General features: G+C 38.0%; 1 protein-coding gene across 1 annotated transcript in view; it reads right to left on the bottom strand.

Moving 5' to 3' along the window:
- The window catches only part of PDIA5 (protein disulfide isomerase family A member 5), a 173,947-nt gene that overhangs the window by 79,650 nt on the left and 79,060 nt on the right, over positions 1-15,237 (bottom strand). Inside the window, exons 4-8 of the mRNA XM_074214668.1 lie at positions 14,114-14,197; positions 13,850-13,895; positions 9,475-9,567; positions 7,190-7,250; positions 2,385-2,452 (exon numbers count right to left, since the gene is read on the bottom strand). Coding sequence (XP_074070769.1) covers positions 2,385-2,452; positions 7,190-7,250; positions 9,475-9,567; positions 13,850-13,895; positions 14,114-14,197 — 352 coding nt within the window. The remainder of the gene's footprint in view (positions 1-2,384; positions 2,453-7,189; positions 7,251-9,474; positions 9,568-13,849; positions 13,896-14,113; positions 14,198-15,237) is intronic.

The following is a 15,237-nucleotide window of genomic DNA, read 5'->3' as shown; positions in this document are numbered from 1 at the left end:
AAAACCTAAGACCTTAAAAGTCCATTTATAAAAAATTTTTACATTTTACCATTTGTAAGACTCTGAGCAAGTCATGCTATCTTCCAAGAAGTGTTTCCTCATCTATAAAATGAAAGATTGGACTTGATGATTGCCAAAGTCCCTTCCAACTTTAAAACCTTAAGATATTAAGTATTCAACTGGTTTTCATGAGAGGAGTGTTGAATAGTTGAGGCACAGCAAAAGAAAATGGGTTTAAATTTAAGTAGGAAAGATATAAAGAAAAACTTAGCCAGAGGGATAAGGACTTAGAATGACCTAGCAAATTTGGCTGTTTCTTGATGTTTCTTTTTAATTCCTCCCAAACACAGGCCTTTCTCAAAGTTTGCTTCTTGGAACTATTTTTCTTTCTTTAATGCTTTGCCCAAGAGACTTCATTCCCTTTTCATAGCTCTAGTTATCATCTTCATGCAAATAGCTCCCAAATGAACATTTCAGTCCTGAGCTTTCATCCAAACTGTACAATTCCATATTTTAATCAAATATCTAACCTTTTACTTAAAGTCAACTCCCCCAATAGTACACCCCCCCATGCCCCTGCCAAGAAGTCACTTCTTTTGCTTGATGCTTATTTTCCTCAGACACTTAGGTCTGAAACCTCAGTAATATTTTACTTCTCCCCTCTCTTTCACTCCTATTGTCAGTCCCTGAGTCCTATGAATTCATCAGAATATTTCTTGGATCCATTCCTTCCTTTTCATTTTTCCTGTCACCATTCCAGTTTAAGTCCTTTCAGTTTCCTTCCTGAACTAATACAACCACCACTTAACTAACTGCCTGTCTCCAGTTTCACCTTCCAATCCAAGTTTTAGGAAGACTTAACTTCCTAAGCCCCTCTCCACAAAATGGTCTAACTTTATCCCCCCATCATACTCCTATGTCTATCCCATGCTCCAGGCCAATTCCCTGTTCTCTAAACAGATTGCATGATTAGGGATTATGCTTCTTATCCAACTTTATTATCCTTAAGGAGATTATGATCATTTTTAAACCTTCTCCCTACATCTCTATCTCTCAACTACAGCCTTTAAAAAAAGTTAGCTTATGTGGCCTTGGGCAAGCCACTTAACCCCAATGCCTTGCAAAAACTAAAAAAAAAAAAAAAGTTAGCTAAATCTATCTTAATGAAAAAGTTGAAGGCTCTCTGAACTTCCCTCCTCCACTCTAAAAATCTTTTCACCATTATTAAAGTTTGCCTTTCCTTTAAGGACTAAAGAAAAGATATCTCTAATGCTCAATAAAGCTAAACCATTTTTTAAATTTTGATTGCATTTCTCATCCATTTCCTCTTGAACCCTACTCCAATCATCACCTCTCCTTTATTTTCCCATTTGGTTTCTACTTTGGCTTCTTCTCATTTATTTTTAAACATACTTTATTCTCCCCACCCATTCTATTCAAATAGTCCTATCTTTTCACTATGGAACGTTTGGCAGATGTGGTCTACACTTGATGCCTGCAGGTCCATATTAACCTTTTTTTTCTTAATTCTCTTCCATCTATTTTGATCTCCTACCACTCTATCAAAAGTCACCAATGACTCAATTTCCAAATCAAATGGATTTTTCTCAGGCCTCATCCTGACTCATCTCTACATAATAAGCTAACATTGTTGACCACTCTATCCCTTCTGGAAATTCCCTTTTTTCTTTGGCTTCAGAGATAAAACATTTAATTTTTACTCTGACCTCTTTGATAGTTCTCCTTTACTGACTTTAGGACTTAATTTCTTAGAGTAAATGTACCAAAAAAATAAATACATAAAGTAAATGTACCTCCTTTTCTTTCTATTCTCTTTTCCCCTGGCTAGCTCATTTCATTTTTATGCAGATGACCTCATGATCCTAACCTTAGACTGGTATTGCTCTATCCTTCTCTCCTCATTGATTCTCTGACCACTTATTTTAAAGTTGAAATGCCCTTGGATCTGATTCTCCCTACTCCATTGTGTCACTATCATCTTTCTGGTTTCAATACTTCGGCTCCATAGCTGCTTAGACACTATCTGTATTTTCCTCACTATTTGCTCATCTGATAACTTTTTTGGATTGAAGTGGCATCTTCCAGGCTCCAGGCTATGCACCAGCCCACTGCTGATTCCCCCCGAATCTTTTCTTTGTAGAACTGAGAGGTCTTTCACATCACACAACACATTTAACCCTACATTATTCTAAGTCTACATATGGCCTCCTCTTCCATTTAGCAGACTCAGCAGTCTTCAGGTCTGAGTCAATGTTTCTATTTCCTAAAATACCTCCTTCCCCTTTCTGTGATCACACATTATTCCCTCCCCCAAGCTTCAGTAAAGACTTACCCTCATGACCAGCAAATAGCATTTCACTTACATGGGTCCCTTTTAGTTCTGTGGCTGCCTGCTGGAAAGATGGCATCATCCGCTTACACATGGCACACCCTGCATCACAATCAAGAGAAAACATGGTTATCCATGGCCAGGGGTTATCTTCAACCCTTCCTTCCCACCCTATAACATTGGGGTCTTAGATATTTAGATAATACTTCATTTAAATATCAGGTATTAAGATACATCACCTTGTTCATCCTCTCCATTTTACCACTGAGGAATTAAGAACCAGGGGTTGATTTGCTCAGTCATGCAAGCCACTGAATGGAAGGATCGATAAAGGAGTTTTTAATTAAGCTCCTATATTGTGCTAAGTGCTTTATGAATATTACCTTATTTGATCCTCACACTACCCTGTAAAGCAGCTGGGCAGCTAGGTGGTATAGTGACTAGAGTACCAGTCATGGAGTCAGGAAGCCCCAAGTTCAAATCTGGCCTTAGCCTTGGACAAATCACTAAGCTCTGACTGCCTCTTCTCCAGAACCATCTCCAGTTGTCCTGATTCATATCTGGCTACTGGACCCAGATAACTTTGGATGAGAAAGTGAGACTGGTGACTTAGCACAGCACCTCTTTACTCAAATCCAATTCATGTGTTTGTCATGACATCACCTCTCTGATGTCTTCATCTTCTTCAAGAGCAAAGGACAAGGGGCGGCTAGGTGGACAGGGGGCAGTTAGGTGGCACAGTGGATAGAGCACTGGCTTTGGAGTCAGGAGTACCTGGGTTCCAATCCAACCTCAGACACTTAATAATTACCTAGCTGTTGTGGCCTTGGGCAAGCAACTTAACCCCATTGCCTTGAAAAATCTAAAAGAGTGAAGGACAAACATCATCAAATTATTATCCCCATCTCTACAGTGAATCAACAAGCACTAGCAGAATGTCTAATTGTATGCCCACACCTTGCTAAAAAATGCTGTCTATAGCTATAATTTCAGTAATGTATTGAACTACACAAGAGGAAATGCTCTCACAATGCAGATTGTAACCATCTCTGTACCTTATAATCTTAGAGCTCCCAACACTGAGAGTCCAGTGATTTGTCCAGAACTACACAGCCTCTTATATTACTCAGGCCCTTCTGACTCTAAAGCCAGCTGTCTTTCCAGTATACCACCCTATATATAATCTAATTAGGTTGATAGAGTCAACACCTGTCAAACAATAAATGTTAAATTGTTTGGTATTAACTGCATATGTACAAACTCAGTTTTACATGTTATAAAAACAATTCACCATAACACTAAATTATACTGAATGATTCTAATTCTGTACCAGGCTCCCTAAATTGTCCAGTCCATTCACTGCCCAATGAACAGTTCAGTAAATGCACACTAACATCACTATAAGCTTAACCACAATGTCATTAAGAAGGAAAACAAGTCATGAAAAATAAAATAATTTAATTTAGAACAACAGGAATTAGGATTCTCTCTCTACCACTGCTTTCCACCATTAACAGAAATTTTTAAAAAATGACACACAGGGAATGGTGCTATGAAGAGAGATGGTACAAAGAACAGAGAACTGTTTATCGTGATTCTGAGATTTACTCCTGGTTCTTCAGTCTGGAAGGATCAGAAAATCCTCAATCTACCACTAATTTGCTCTGTGACCTTGACTTTTTTGCTTAATTTCTCTTTTCTCATTTGCAAACTTGAGTTAGATGGACTAAACGATCTATAAAGCTCTTTCCCAATATGTATGAAAATTAAATTACATCAATGTATTTGGAAAATTAGAAATTAGGGTTATCCATACCATTGTCTCCTACTACTATCAGAATAGTTTAAAATAAAAGTGACCACATTAACGGACCTTGCTGGTGATAAAGGGAATCAGTTTTAAACATGACAGCATTCTGGGATTCTATGATGTCCTTTGCAGGACAAAGTCATAAATGGAGTCTATTCCTCTTTGGAGGAAGCCTTGGAACCCAAAGTATATTTAGTGTTAAAATGTTCATTTCGGCTCAGCTCCAGGAGATTCAAAGAGCATCAAAATCCCAGGTATCACACATATAGTATAAATCATAGAGGTCATTCTGGCATCATTTAAACTTCCCCTGCCCTTAAATCATATTAAGTATTCTGTAATGATCATGCAAAAGAAAAGACAGTTCTCTTGCAGACACAGGCCATTCCTGAAGGACCAGATTGTCTGCTAATTTAACAGATGCTGTGCTGAAACAGGTTTTGAGAAGTGTCTGATAGCCGCAGAAGATGAAGAAGAAGCCATGCAAAGTGTCAAACAGCAGATTCCCATCTCCAGGCACTACAGTGGGACAAAGGGCCCTGGATTAGCATTGCTGCCACTGCCAAAGCTGCTCCCAGTTAACATCTCAGCAGGAAGTGAGTGGGAGATGGAAAATGGGAGAAATTCCTTGTCTTAGAAGATATCCAGAGGACAGCAGCAGGGCTGAAGCTCTCAAAGACTCAAAGACTCTCAGAAGCATTCTACCAGCTTGAAGCAACTGGCCTGGTTCAAGGACCAATTCTGTGGGACCCGGGCGAGGCATTCAAGAATGCGACACCCTAAAGAGGTGTAAAGCAGTTGCTGCTCTGAGGAAAGGAGAGGTTTCTTCACTTCAGATTCCTTATTAGGAATAATACTTGATATGGTTCATGTATTCACTCCCCCTACTGTTCTCTCTACCATCTCCTGAACTGGTATGGTAAGCCAAACACAGGACTAACTTTCACTTGCTTAAAGGCTACAGCATTTCCTTTCTGCAAAGGGGAAAAACAAGCCAAAAAACCTCTAAAAATCCATATCTTAGTAATGTTTGTTGACTGATTGAAACTTATTCTTCAGGTCATTCTTCATCATCTTGGAAATTAAAAAATGGGAGGGAGGAGAACCTAGAATTATCTAGGGAAACTATCTCTACCACGGAGATCACTAAAGATGAAAAGGAAAGAATGGACAACACTTCTGAGCTCAGCTGGATGCACACTCTCTAGGGAAATAAGCCTAGATAAATGTGCCAAGTAAATATCAGTGGACTCTCCTGGGAAGGGAGTATTTGGCTGAGGTTCAAAGAGAGTTTTCTGAGCCCCATCCCTGTCTGTCCCAGAAATAAGAACAATGGAGACCTGTGGAAGGAAGAACTTAAACAATCTGGATGATTAGGAAGGTCTGGTGGGAAATTATTTGATCACCAGAAGGTTTTTCCCACCACTGGAAGAGAACTGAGTCTGTAAAGGTAAGATGCAGCTGTGCTTCCAACCAGAAGGATAAAAGAATGCTTTTGGTGCCAAGCTTTCAAAATGACAGCTGCTAAAAGTCACCCCTAAAGGGACTGTGGGTGGGTTTGTATGGATGGGGAAGAAGAGAAATAGCATCTGTTCTCTTATCATAAGGCTGAACCCTGTGAGGGTGGATTTGCTATCTTGCCTGTCCTGTCAGAAAAATTCAAGAGGTGATTCCCAGAGAGAAGGAGTGTAGTCTGGATTAAATAAGCCCAATTTAACAAATCTCAGAGCATTATTACCTCCCGATTTCCCTATCAGGCATCAGGTACACATCCATTCAACAGGGAACAAGACACATCCAGTTTAAACTTAATTGTCTCTGGCTGCTTCCTCAGAATACTCTACTTGGGCCAGGCTCTGAATCACCAACCCAAAGGGATTACATAAAAGAGAAACCAAGTGAGGAGGATGGATAGATGGATTCTCAGGAAGGTAATCTGTGCCTGAGAGAGGTAAATTGAAGAGAACTTTAAGATCGATGTTATTAAAAAAGGAAACAAAAGCGAATATAGTATTTATCAAAGAAGCAGCAGATAAAGTCTTCCAAAATAAACTAGTTTAGAAAGCAGAAATGGGTTCCTTTAGAAAATAAGGGGAGACTGGAGGAGAGGATTTCTTATTGGTGTTCCAGGACCAAAGATCTGAATAGTTCTAAGGAAGTGTGATAAGAGTGGAAAGAGCTCTGACTTTGGATCAAAGGGACTGGGTTCAAATGCCAGCACTACTAACTTACTAATTCTATGACCTTGAGAAAGTCACTTGTCTCCAGACATCATTTTTTTCATCTTTAAAATGGAATGGATGGACTAGCTAGACTCCAGGCAGATGGCTTGGCCAAGGTCCTGTCACCACGTGGTAAGTAGGAGAGCCAGGCCCGGATCTTGCCTGGTCCTAGAGTCCAGTGCTTTTGACACTCCAGTACGCTGGCCTCAGATGAGGTATAGGCACAGGCAGCACACTCTCATTTTCTACTTGATCATGCAGCAACATAGCAACAAAGTATCCAGCTCCAAGGCGAAAAGAAAGCAAGAGAAACCACCCCACATCCTGAACTCAAGGAGGAAAGTAACTAACTTCAGTGATCTGAAATAAAAACAGTGCCTTAGAATGTGAAAGGACCATGATCATCAAGAAGCAATGGCAATGAGGAGAGGAACAAATTGAAATAGGGAACACTTGTGTGTTTTCAGGTACATTAAAAAGATATGGGATTGAAGGAAAATTCAGCTATGTGGAAAGGAAAGAGACACAGACATGAAGAGGAAGGGGATGAGGGCAAGCAAGTTGAAGACAGATGGTATGATGGACTCTGGATTCTGCAGGAGGGAGAACTGTATCAGCAGAGGAAAATGACCAAAAGGAAAAAGAAAGATGAATCAAGAGATGGAAACGAGAACCGAGGTCCTGAAGTGAATCCTCTGGGATAAGTGAAAGTATCAGAGGAAAGCCTATTCCCCACTCCTAGTTCTCAGGGGAAAAAAGGAACCAAAGACCAACCAAGACCCCTAAGCCTGATCTCTGGTCACTCACAAGGAGCATAGAACATCATCAGAAGAGGTTTGTCATCCTTCTTCACAATCCGTCTGAATTCCTAAGAGGAAAAAAACAGAAATGTATGTAAGTGATGACATAGGAGAGAATACACATAGCAAGCAGTACTTATAAAAAGGAAATTCAAACTTTTTTTTTTAGGTTTTTTTTTTTTTGCAAGGTAATGGGGTTAAGTAACTTGCCCAAGGCCACACGGCTAGGTAATTATTAAGTGTCTGAGGCCGGATTTGAACTCAGGTACTCCTGACTCCAGGGCCTAGCCACCCTTGGAAATTCAAACTTTTAAAAAGCTTTAAAAACCAAATTATCTTAACATATGTGTGAAAGGAAAACATTTTAGTAACTAGTCTATAAAACCTGAATGGCTTCTATATAAGCAAAGATTTCCAAGAAAGATCACATCTACATATATATCTGAGATATCAGATAGTTCCCAACTATTTATATGAATGGACTGGGAAACTCTCATGGATGATCGGGACCCAGGGACACTCAAGACATGAGGCATGCTAGGTTCAGGGATACATGCTACACAGACTCCAAGTTTCGGAACCATCAAGGACATGTCTCATCTTGTAGATGGGAAAACTTCACTCGGAGACTCAGAGGAGTCACATCACTGCTGCAAGATCTCTCAGTTAGGAACAGCATCCTGCATGCCCTCAAATGTTCTTGACCTTTCTGAGTGGAAGACAGAGCTCCCCAGCTGTGCACAGAGGAACTTAACATTAAAACGATACTTCAAAACTTAAAATAACTGATAGCCAGGAAAGGGAACCTGTAAGTGTATTAACACCAGGGGAAGTCTATGAAGGTTGAGACATCTGCCAAAATCAAGGAGATAAAGGTTAATTATATGGGTGCTTAGACTCCCAACTGTACCCCACATTTCACCAGGGCAAAATTCACTTGAAAATATTACCTTTATTAAAGAAGAGCATGCAACTCAGTACATCAAGAAAAAAAATTCTAAGAAAATATCATCAAAGCAACAGAAACAACAGGAAACATGTTTAAAAAAATAGCAACTCCCAAGTATGTATTTAGGAGTGCTGAGACAAAGGGATTAAGGTCAGGAAGACCATAACTTATGTTCAGGCAGGGAAGGAAGCAAAGCAGATAATAGGATGGTTTACCAAAAGGAAGCCTACTGAGCAAACCAAGGAAGGCTTAAACCCCCAAAAGAGACTAATACCTTAGCAACAGAGTCACCATAAAAAGATAAAATTTAACTGAAATGACTTCAGGGTAGACACTACATCTTAAAATTTTTTCTTCAACTACTTGCTGATGCTTGAAATTTCCAAATGAAAAGTTCAAAATGCAAATAACCTAAGATGCAATTCACAAAGAAGAAAATGAATTCACTTCTAAAGAGTCAATAAAATAAATGTACAATGGCACTATTCTGATAAGAAAAAGATTTTCAAAGAACAAAAGAACATTCCCTAAAATATGAGAAGTTACTATCAAGAGTAGAAAAGAGGGGCTGCTAGGTGGTGTAGTGGATAAAGCACTGGCCTTGGAGTCAGGAGTACCTGGGTTTAAATCTGGTCTCAGACACTAAATAATTACCTAGCTGTGTGGCCTTGGGCAAGTCATTTAACCCCATTTGCCTTGCAAAAACCTTAAAAAAAAAAAGAGTAGAAAAGCCCAGAAACAGAACTAGCTAGACACCTACTTCACAACTTTGCTAAGGTATGGTCCCAATTATCTCTAACTGGGCACCAAACTGAAGTTGTGAACACAGACATTTTTGTTCCATCTGATTTTTAAAAAATCCCATTTGGCTGTATAATATATGCCAACATTGCTTTGCATGATATGTGACGTGTTTAGCCTAAAAACAAACAAAAAAATCATAGCCAACTTTTGTCATAAGGAAGCTTTGCTTCTAGATTTGTTAACTGAGTTCTTACTGACCTTACCTTCAACATCAGCTACAAAAACTTATTATTATTGGGAAAAAAGCTAAAAAGACAGAGATGGCAGGCAGTCTGTTACCACTGATCACTTAAATTTCAGAAAATGAAATAGGCACATAAGATCCATGCCTTTTTTCCTGACTTCTACCCATAGAGACCATTAGGCCAACTCCCCTAGAAGGAAGTGTAAAAATGAAATACTTTAACATTTCAATTTTCTGAATTTCTTCAGTTCATTGTTTATTTTCTTCTCAAATGATTCACAACAGTCGAGACTCAAATACAAAAGTAAATTCCAACATAAATAAGAACTCACTCAGTTTGGGGAAACTGAAATACCTTTTCGCTGTCAATGTGGACAACATCTTTAGCTTCTGGATCTTCTTCCCAAAGTGGGGCCCCTTCTGGATCCTTCAGAAAGGCCACTATGGACTGAAACAAGAAGATTGGGGGGGGGGGGAAAGTAGTATTTTATCTGAGAGATGTCAGAGACTCATAGAGTGTCCTACTCTTCTCCCTTGTACATGCAAGGGCATCCTAAGTTTGTCACCCATCTGATTCTATCACACATGACCAAAACAACTGCATAGAAAAGTTCAAATGCTTAGTTTGTCTTTTAAAAAGGAAAAAGGATCCATTACTACCCATTGCTTTCTTGCCCTCTTTCATCTTTCCAAACATAATATTCACTCAAATTGATCCATGTGGGTCTATGTCCATAGACAATAAGGCAATTGTTTGGACAATTCAAACCAAAAAAACACATTTATGTCTCAATTTTAAAATCTCATCTCCTCAAAGATGTCTCCCCTAATTGGAAAAATCCCACTTTTCCCTGTCTAAACAGAAAATTCCCCTGACTCTTTCCCACTCATTGCGTTACTGAAACTATCTATACATAAGGTGATGATGTAATCTTAACAAATTGTTACCTGTTCAGTATATATATTAGCCTCATGTTAATTAATGAATACCCTCCCCCCACGTCTGCCTGCCTCAGTGTCTCCAACTGGGAACACTCTGAAGAAAGGAGTATCTGCATCACTTTTTCTCTATAGTATTTGGCAACTTGTCACCTGCAAAGGTTTATTTAATAAAGAACTGATAAATCACTGAATTTCTGGATTAGATGATTTTTGAGATCCCTTCCAGTTCTAAATAAAATCTCTAATCCTGTGACAGGTATTTAATGAAAAAGAATTTGTGGGACTTTATTATTTTAATAATTGTCTTAATTTTCATTTAAAAGGTGCATACTCTACCCCTTAAAGTATTGTATGGTTCAAGAACCACTGGGCCTCCAATCTTCCCCCTGGTTCTACCAAGTTACTTATGAAGTACTAGGGGAGTTAGCAAGCAATAGTCTGGGGGATTACACTGATCACAGTTGCTCCAAAATTTCTGAAGCATCAGCTCAAAAGCTGCTTCATCAGACTACTGAGTAAAACCATCTTGTGTTAGTCAAATCTTGAGTGAAAAGGAAGACCAGTCTGTTAAACTTTCTCTGAGATTCTGTATCCACTGTCACTTATAGACTGAGTTATCAATCAAAATGTTTGACTCTAGTTGATAGCTCAGTCAGCTAATAATACTGGAAGAAAGAAGGAAGAAAGAGAGTTATAGACTCAGTAATTCCTTAAGAACTTCCCCTTAGCAGGTCTGCTTTCAGCCCTGGTTCATCAGCACCAAGGTGGAACAGGGAACTGAGAATAGTACTCCTTTTCCTTTGAAGAACCTTAGGAAAGGTAACATGAAGAGTGTCTGAGAGAAGTAGCAGACACAAAATAGTACTAAATGTTACCTAGGCTGTCATCCCTCAAAGTCAGACTGGGAGAGATGCCAGACTCTGTATTAAGCAAGATAAAATCCTCAGCTTTCCCTGATCTGTTCAAGCATGTGTCTTCTATTTCTAAGGACACCTTTTTACCAAGCTTCAGTGAACAACAGAATGACATTCATGGGGCAGGAGGGGATGACAGGAGAGAATCGTTCAAATGGGATTACACTTTTAGTTCTTATTCACTTAGTAAATTCCTGGAGAGGGCCTTAGGGAGACTTGTCTCATTTTGAGAATCTGTTATCTGGAAACAGCTGTTATGAAAGAATAGGGAGGAAGGCCAAGAATTAGAAGGACTTAATTCATTCAATTTTCCCATCCAGTCAAAAGAAGAAAATCTGTTAAGTACCTACTGGCATTAGAAGAGAAGAACTAACCTTTCTTTCCCCAGAAGCCAAAGGGATTATTATTTCCTGGACAGTTGCCAAAGCTTTTATCATGGGTAGAAGAAGAAGGCATGGCTTGGATTGAGTCCTCCCAAATGCCTTCTATGTCCATAGCCAACAGTAGGTCAGAGCTCCCTCAATCAGGGCCACATGAAGGTACTTGTGGTCTCCTTCCCTATTTGACATTCAGGATATAGCCCAGGAAGTACTTAGTGACATTTCCCCCCACTGATAATGTAGCCTTGCTTCACAGATATGAAAAAGGAATGAATTTGGTTAAAGGAAATGGCATTTTTTAATTGAAGAAATTAAACATACCAACAATCTTTTTAACTTCAAGGTTAATTCTTGTTTAAATGAAGTTGAATGATTTTTCTTGAAGTATCTTATGAGGGATTGGGAGGAGTGGGGGGAAGTTCAAAAGGGAAGAAAAGAAAAACAGTAATTGCCCCAGTGCTCTCAGTGTGGGCTATGACAATTATTGTATGCTCACAGAATTAGAGCTGGAAGGAACCACTGAGGTCATATAGATCACAAACCCTCATTCAAAAATAGAGAATCTGAGGCCCAAAATGGTTAAGAGATTTGTCCAAAGTCAAACAAGCCATACATGGTCTCTGGTTCTTAATCATTGGGGAAGGATCCAATACAAGCCTGCACTGTACACTTCCTGCCTATCTTTTGCCTCACTATTATCTTCACTTAACAGTTGGGGAAGTCAAAAGGAAGAAAAGCTTTGAGAACACTAGGAATACAAGATAAGATGTTTTTAATTGCCAAGAGATTTTTAACCATCTTATCACCCAACTAATTATTGTGACAGACAGATATAATGCCTTCCTAATTACATGGAAGATAATGCATCTTTTCAGAAAAAAGTTTAAATGTACAAATTAAAATATATATAGAATTATGAAGGAAATAACTTATGTTGAAATGTTACCAAAATGTTTTTTAAAATCAAGATCATGAATACCAAGATATGAAGGACTGCACTAGTAGCACTATATCCTAAAGATGTTAGTGACCCTCTATAAGACCTCTTTGGACCAAAATGATCATCTAAAAATTCATGATAACAAAAAGTTGAAACTAAATAGTCCAGTGATAGGTGAATGGCTGAGCAAATTAACAGTGTGGAAATGGAATAGAATGTCAGGATGAAGAATTAAGAAAAATATGACATGGCTTATGTGAAGAAATACCAAATAAAGCAAGTTGGACCAAAAGAACAATCCAGACAATGTGAATCAATAAGCCTGCTCAGACACAACATTCAGGATATTGTACTGTCCAGTCAAAGTAAAAGGCAACAAATTTCTTTTCTATTAACAATCAATAAGGTAATGTTTTTGGCTAAGATGTCCTTTAAAGGAGATAGTGTGAGCACTTTATTGTGAAACATCTATTTTTAATATAAAATGTATCAAATTTTAAAATGAAAAAGTGTTTTCAAATGTAGCATAAAAAAAACCCCAAAACCAATTCCTTTAAAGACTGCTTAAATATATAGTTTGTTTTGGAAAGATAAGCTATTGAAAGCTGCTGCTTAAGTTGCCTTGTATGGAAAAATCTGAAATGAGAAGGGGAATCTAAGAGAGGGGTAATATTGTAAAATTATGTGTTCCAGAGTGAAGTGATGTGAACTAGAAGGTGGGTAAATTCATATTTTCTTCACAATTAGTCCCACTTTATGCAAAACAAAATCAGGAGAAACTTGACAAAAGAGAGAAAGATTGGACTAGCTTATTTCTAGACTGTAATTTGCACTTCAATTATGAATAGGATCAGAGGAAAAGTTCTGTGGTATTAATATCTGAGTGTGAATCTATGTACCACAGAATTAAAAGAGATCCTAGGTCAATTGGGAGAGGAGATTAGAAAAGAAGAACATTTTAGTTCAGAAGAGACCTGGTAACACAATCCTAGTCACAAAGAGAAACTACAATTAAAAAGAAAATAGAGTTTGGAAAGGAGGTAAAAAATGAGGGATGACTAGAAGAACTTGAAGGAGAATTGGGCTGAAAAGAAATACCCAGACAAAAGGATAGTGATTGTTTGGATTTACCATTGATTTTCCAAGCTGGAACATACCTGTAACTACCAATTTATACATCATTGGTACCTGCACTCAAGATCATTGGCCTGAAGTATTTTATTACTGTTGTCATTACTAAAAAGGGAGGGTTTCAGAGTCATAAGGTAAAATTTCCACTCACTGTGTAGTACTATGATATAATATTAATGATTGGCCATTCTCTATATTCTTATGTCATTCTAATTTTATTATATGTATATAATATATACACATATATTCATATATATTTATATGTTTGAGATCTTCTACTGAGATGCTTAAGAAAAATCCCTTTATGAGATTCAAAACAACTATCTGTGGAATTTGCCCTGCTCCCTTTCAAAAACAAAACTGCCAAATATGCAACAGCAATTCAGACTCCTACCCAGATGAGAATCAAAGAATGTACTTTACCTTAAGTGTCATAGCACGATTATATTCAGTGTGAAATGCACCATCCCTGTCAAACAGAGAAAGAAAAATGTGTTGAAACTTAAAAGAAAAGCCAGGAGGGGCCACAATTCTAAGTTCCTTTTTATCCCAGGCATAGTCAGTTAGTTAAAAATGTAGAATTTCTATCTGAAATATCACCAATCTAGGGGAGTTACTGTTAGTACTTATTAGGGTGTCATATGATTATCTAGAAATTATAAGGGTTCCATGTTCTCTCACACTCACTTGTAGTGAAATAATTCCACTTTTTTGTCCTTCGTACTTGGGTCAACTTTCATCTTCTTGCACAATTTCCGACTCTCTGCATCACTGCAAAATACAAATTTTGGAAAACATTGGTTCTCTGAATTCCTTAAGGTGGTATGGGTAGATTAAAGCTTATTGAAATTTACTAATGAAAGAATGAGATGGTTGTACAGATAAACATTAGTATAAATATGAGTATCTTTTGTAACTAAATCACAGAACTGAGGTTCTGGGAATAAAAAAAAGTATGAGGACCTACTCTGTTAGGAGTGTCAAAGCATAAATATATGGCAGCACACAACTAAAAGACAAAAAAAGGATATGGACGTAAGATCACAGCAGGGTAGAAAAGTCTGTGATGGCTTCACAGAGGGACCTAGATTGGATCCTGACAAATAAAGATGACTGAGATAGGGAAGGGGAAGGAACTATTGAACAAAAATACTGAGATGAAGAAATGCAAGATATGTGAGGAATCAGTCTGTAAAATTCAAGTAAGGGAATTGTGGCAGAAATGTCTGGAAAGGCAGGTTAAAAACTTATCATGCAAGGTTAAAGAGTTTGGATATTATACAATGGGGAGCCATTAAAACATTTTTGAATAGAGAAATGACATGACATAGGAATCATAAAGGTGTAGAAATCATCTAATGTTCTCTTATTTTATGGATAAGAAATGGAAACTCCCAAGATGTTAAATGAGTTGCCACAATGGTACTGGAGATAAAGATTAATCTATCAATATGTAGAATGGATTGAAATGGTGAGAGAATTAAGGAAAGATGACCAGCTAGGAAACAAGGAGCATATACAAGAAAAGCCAGATTGAAAGAATTGACAGGATTTAGTGGATATGAAGAACAAAAATATCAAGCATGATTTCAAGATTTTGAACCCTGGGCAGCTGACAGAACTAACAACCCTGAGTGTCAAAACTTGATAAAAGTCAGGAAAAGTGAATGGGCTGAGATAGGCCTTGAGGAATGCTCTCCATAGTTACTGAGAAAAGCCTTGAAGGGAATAATAGGAGAATATTGAATACTAGTGTCTTGTGAAAAGGGAGGGTGAGAAAAGAATCAGCATTTCCAAGGTGCCTGTTAAGT

The sequence above is a fragment of the Macrotis lagotis genome, chromosome 1, assembly GCF_037893015.1.
Source record: "Macrotis lagotis isolate mMagLag1 chromosome 1, bilby.v1.9.chrom.fasta, whole genome shotgun sequence".
NCBI lineage: Eukaryota > Metazoa > Chordata > Mammalia > Peramelemorphia > Peramelidae > Macrotis > Macrotis lagotis.
The sequence above is the reverse complement of the archived record's forward strand: the minus strand, read 5'-3'. Positions and strand labels throughout refer to the sequence as shown.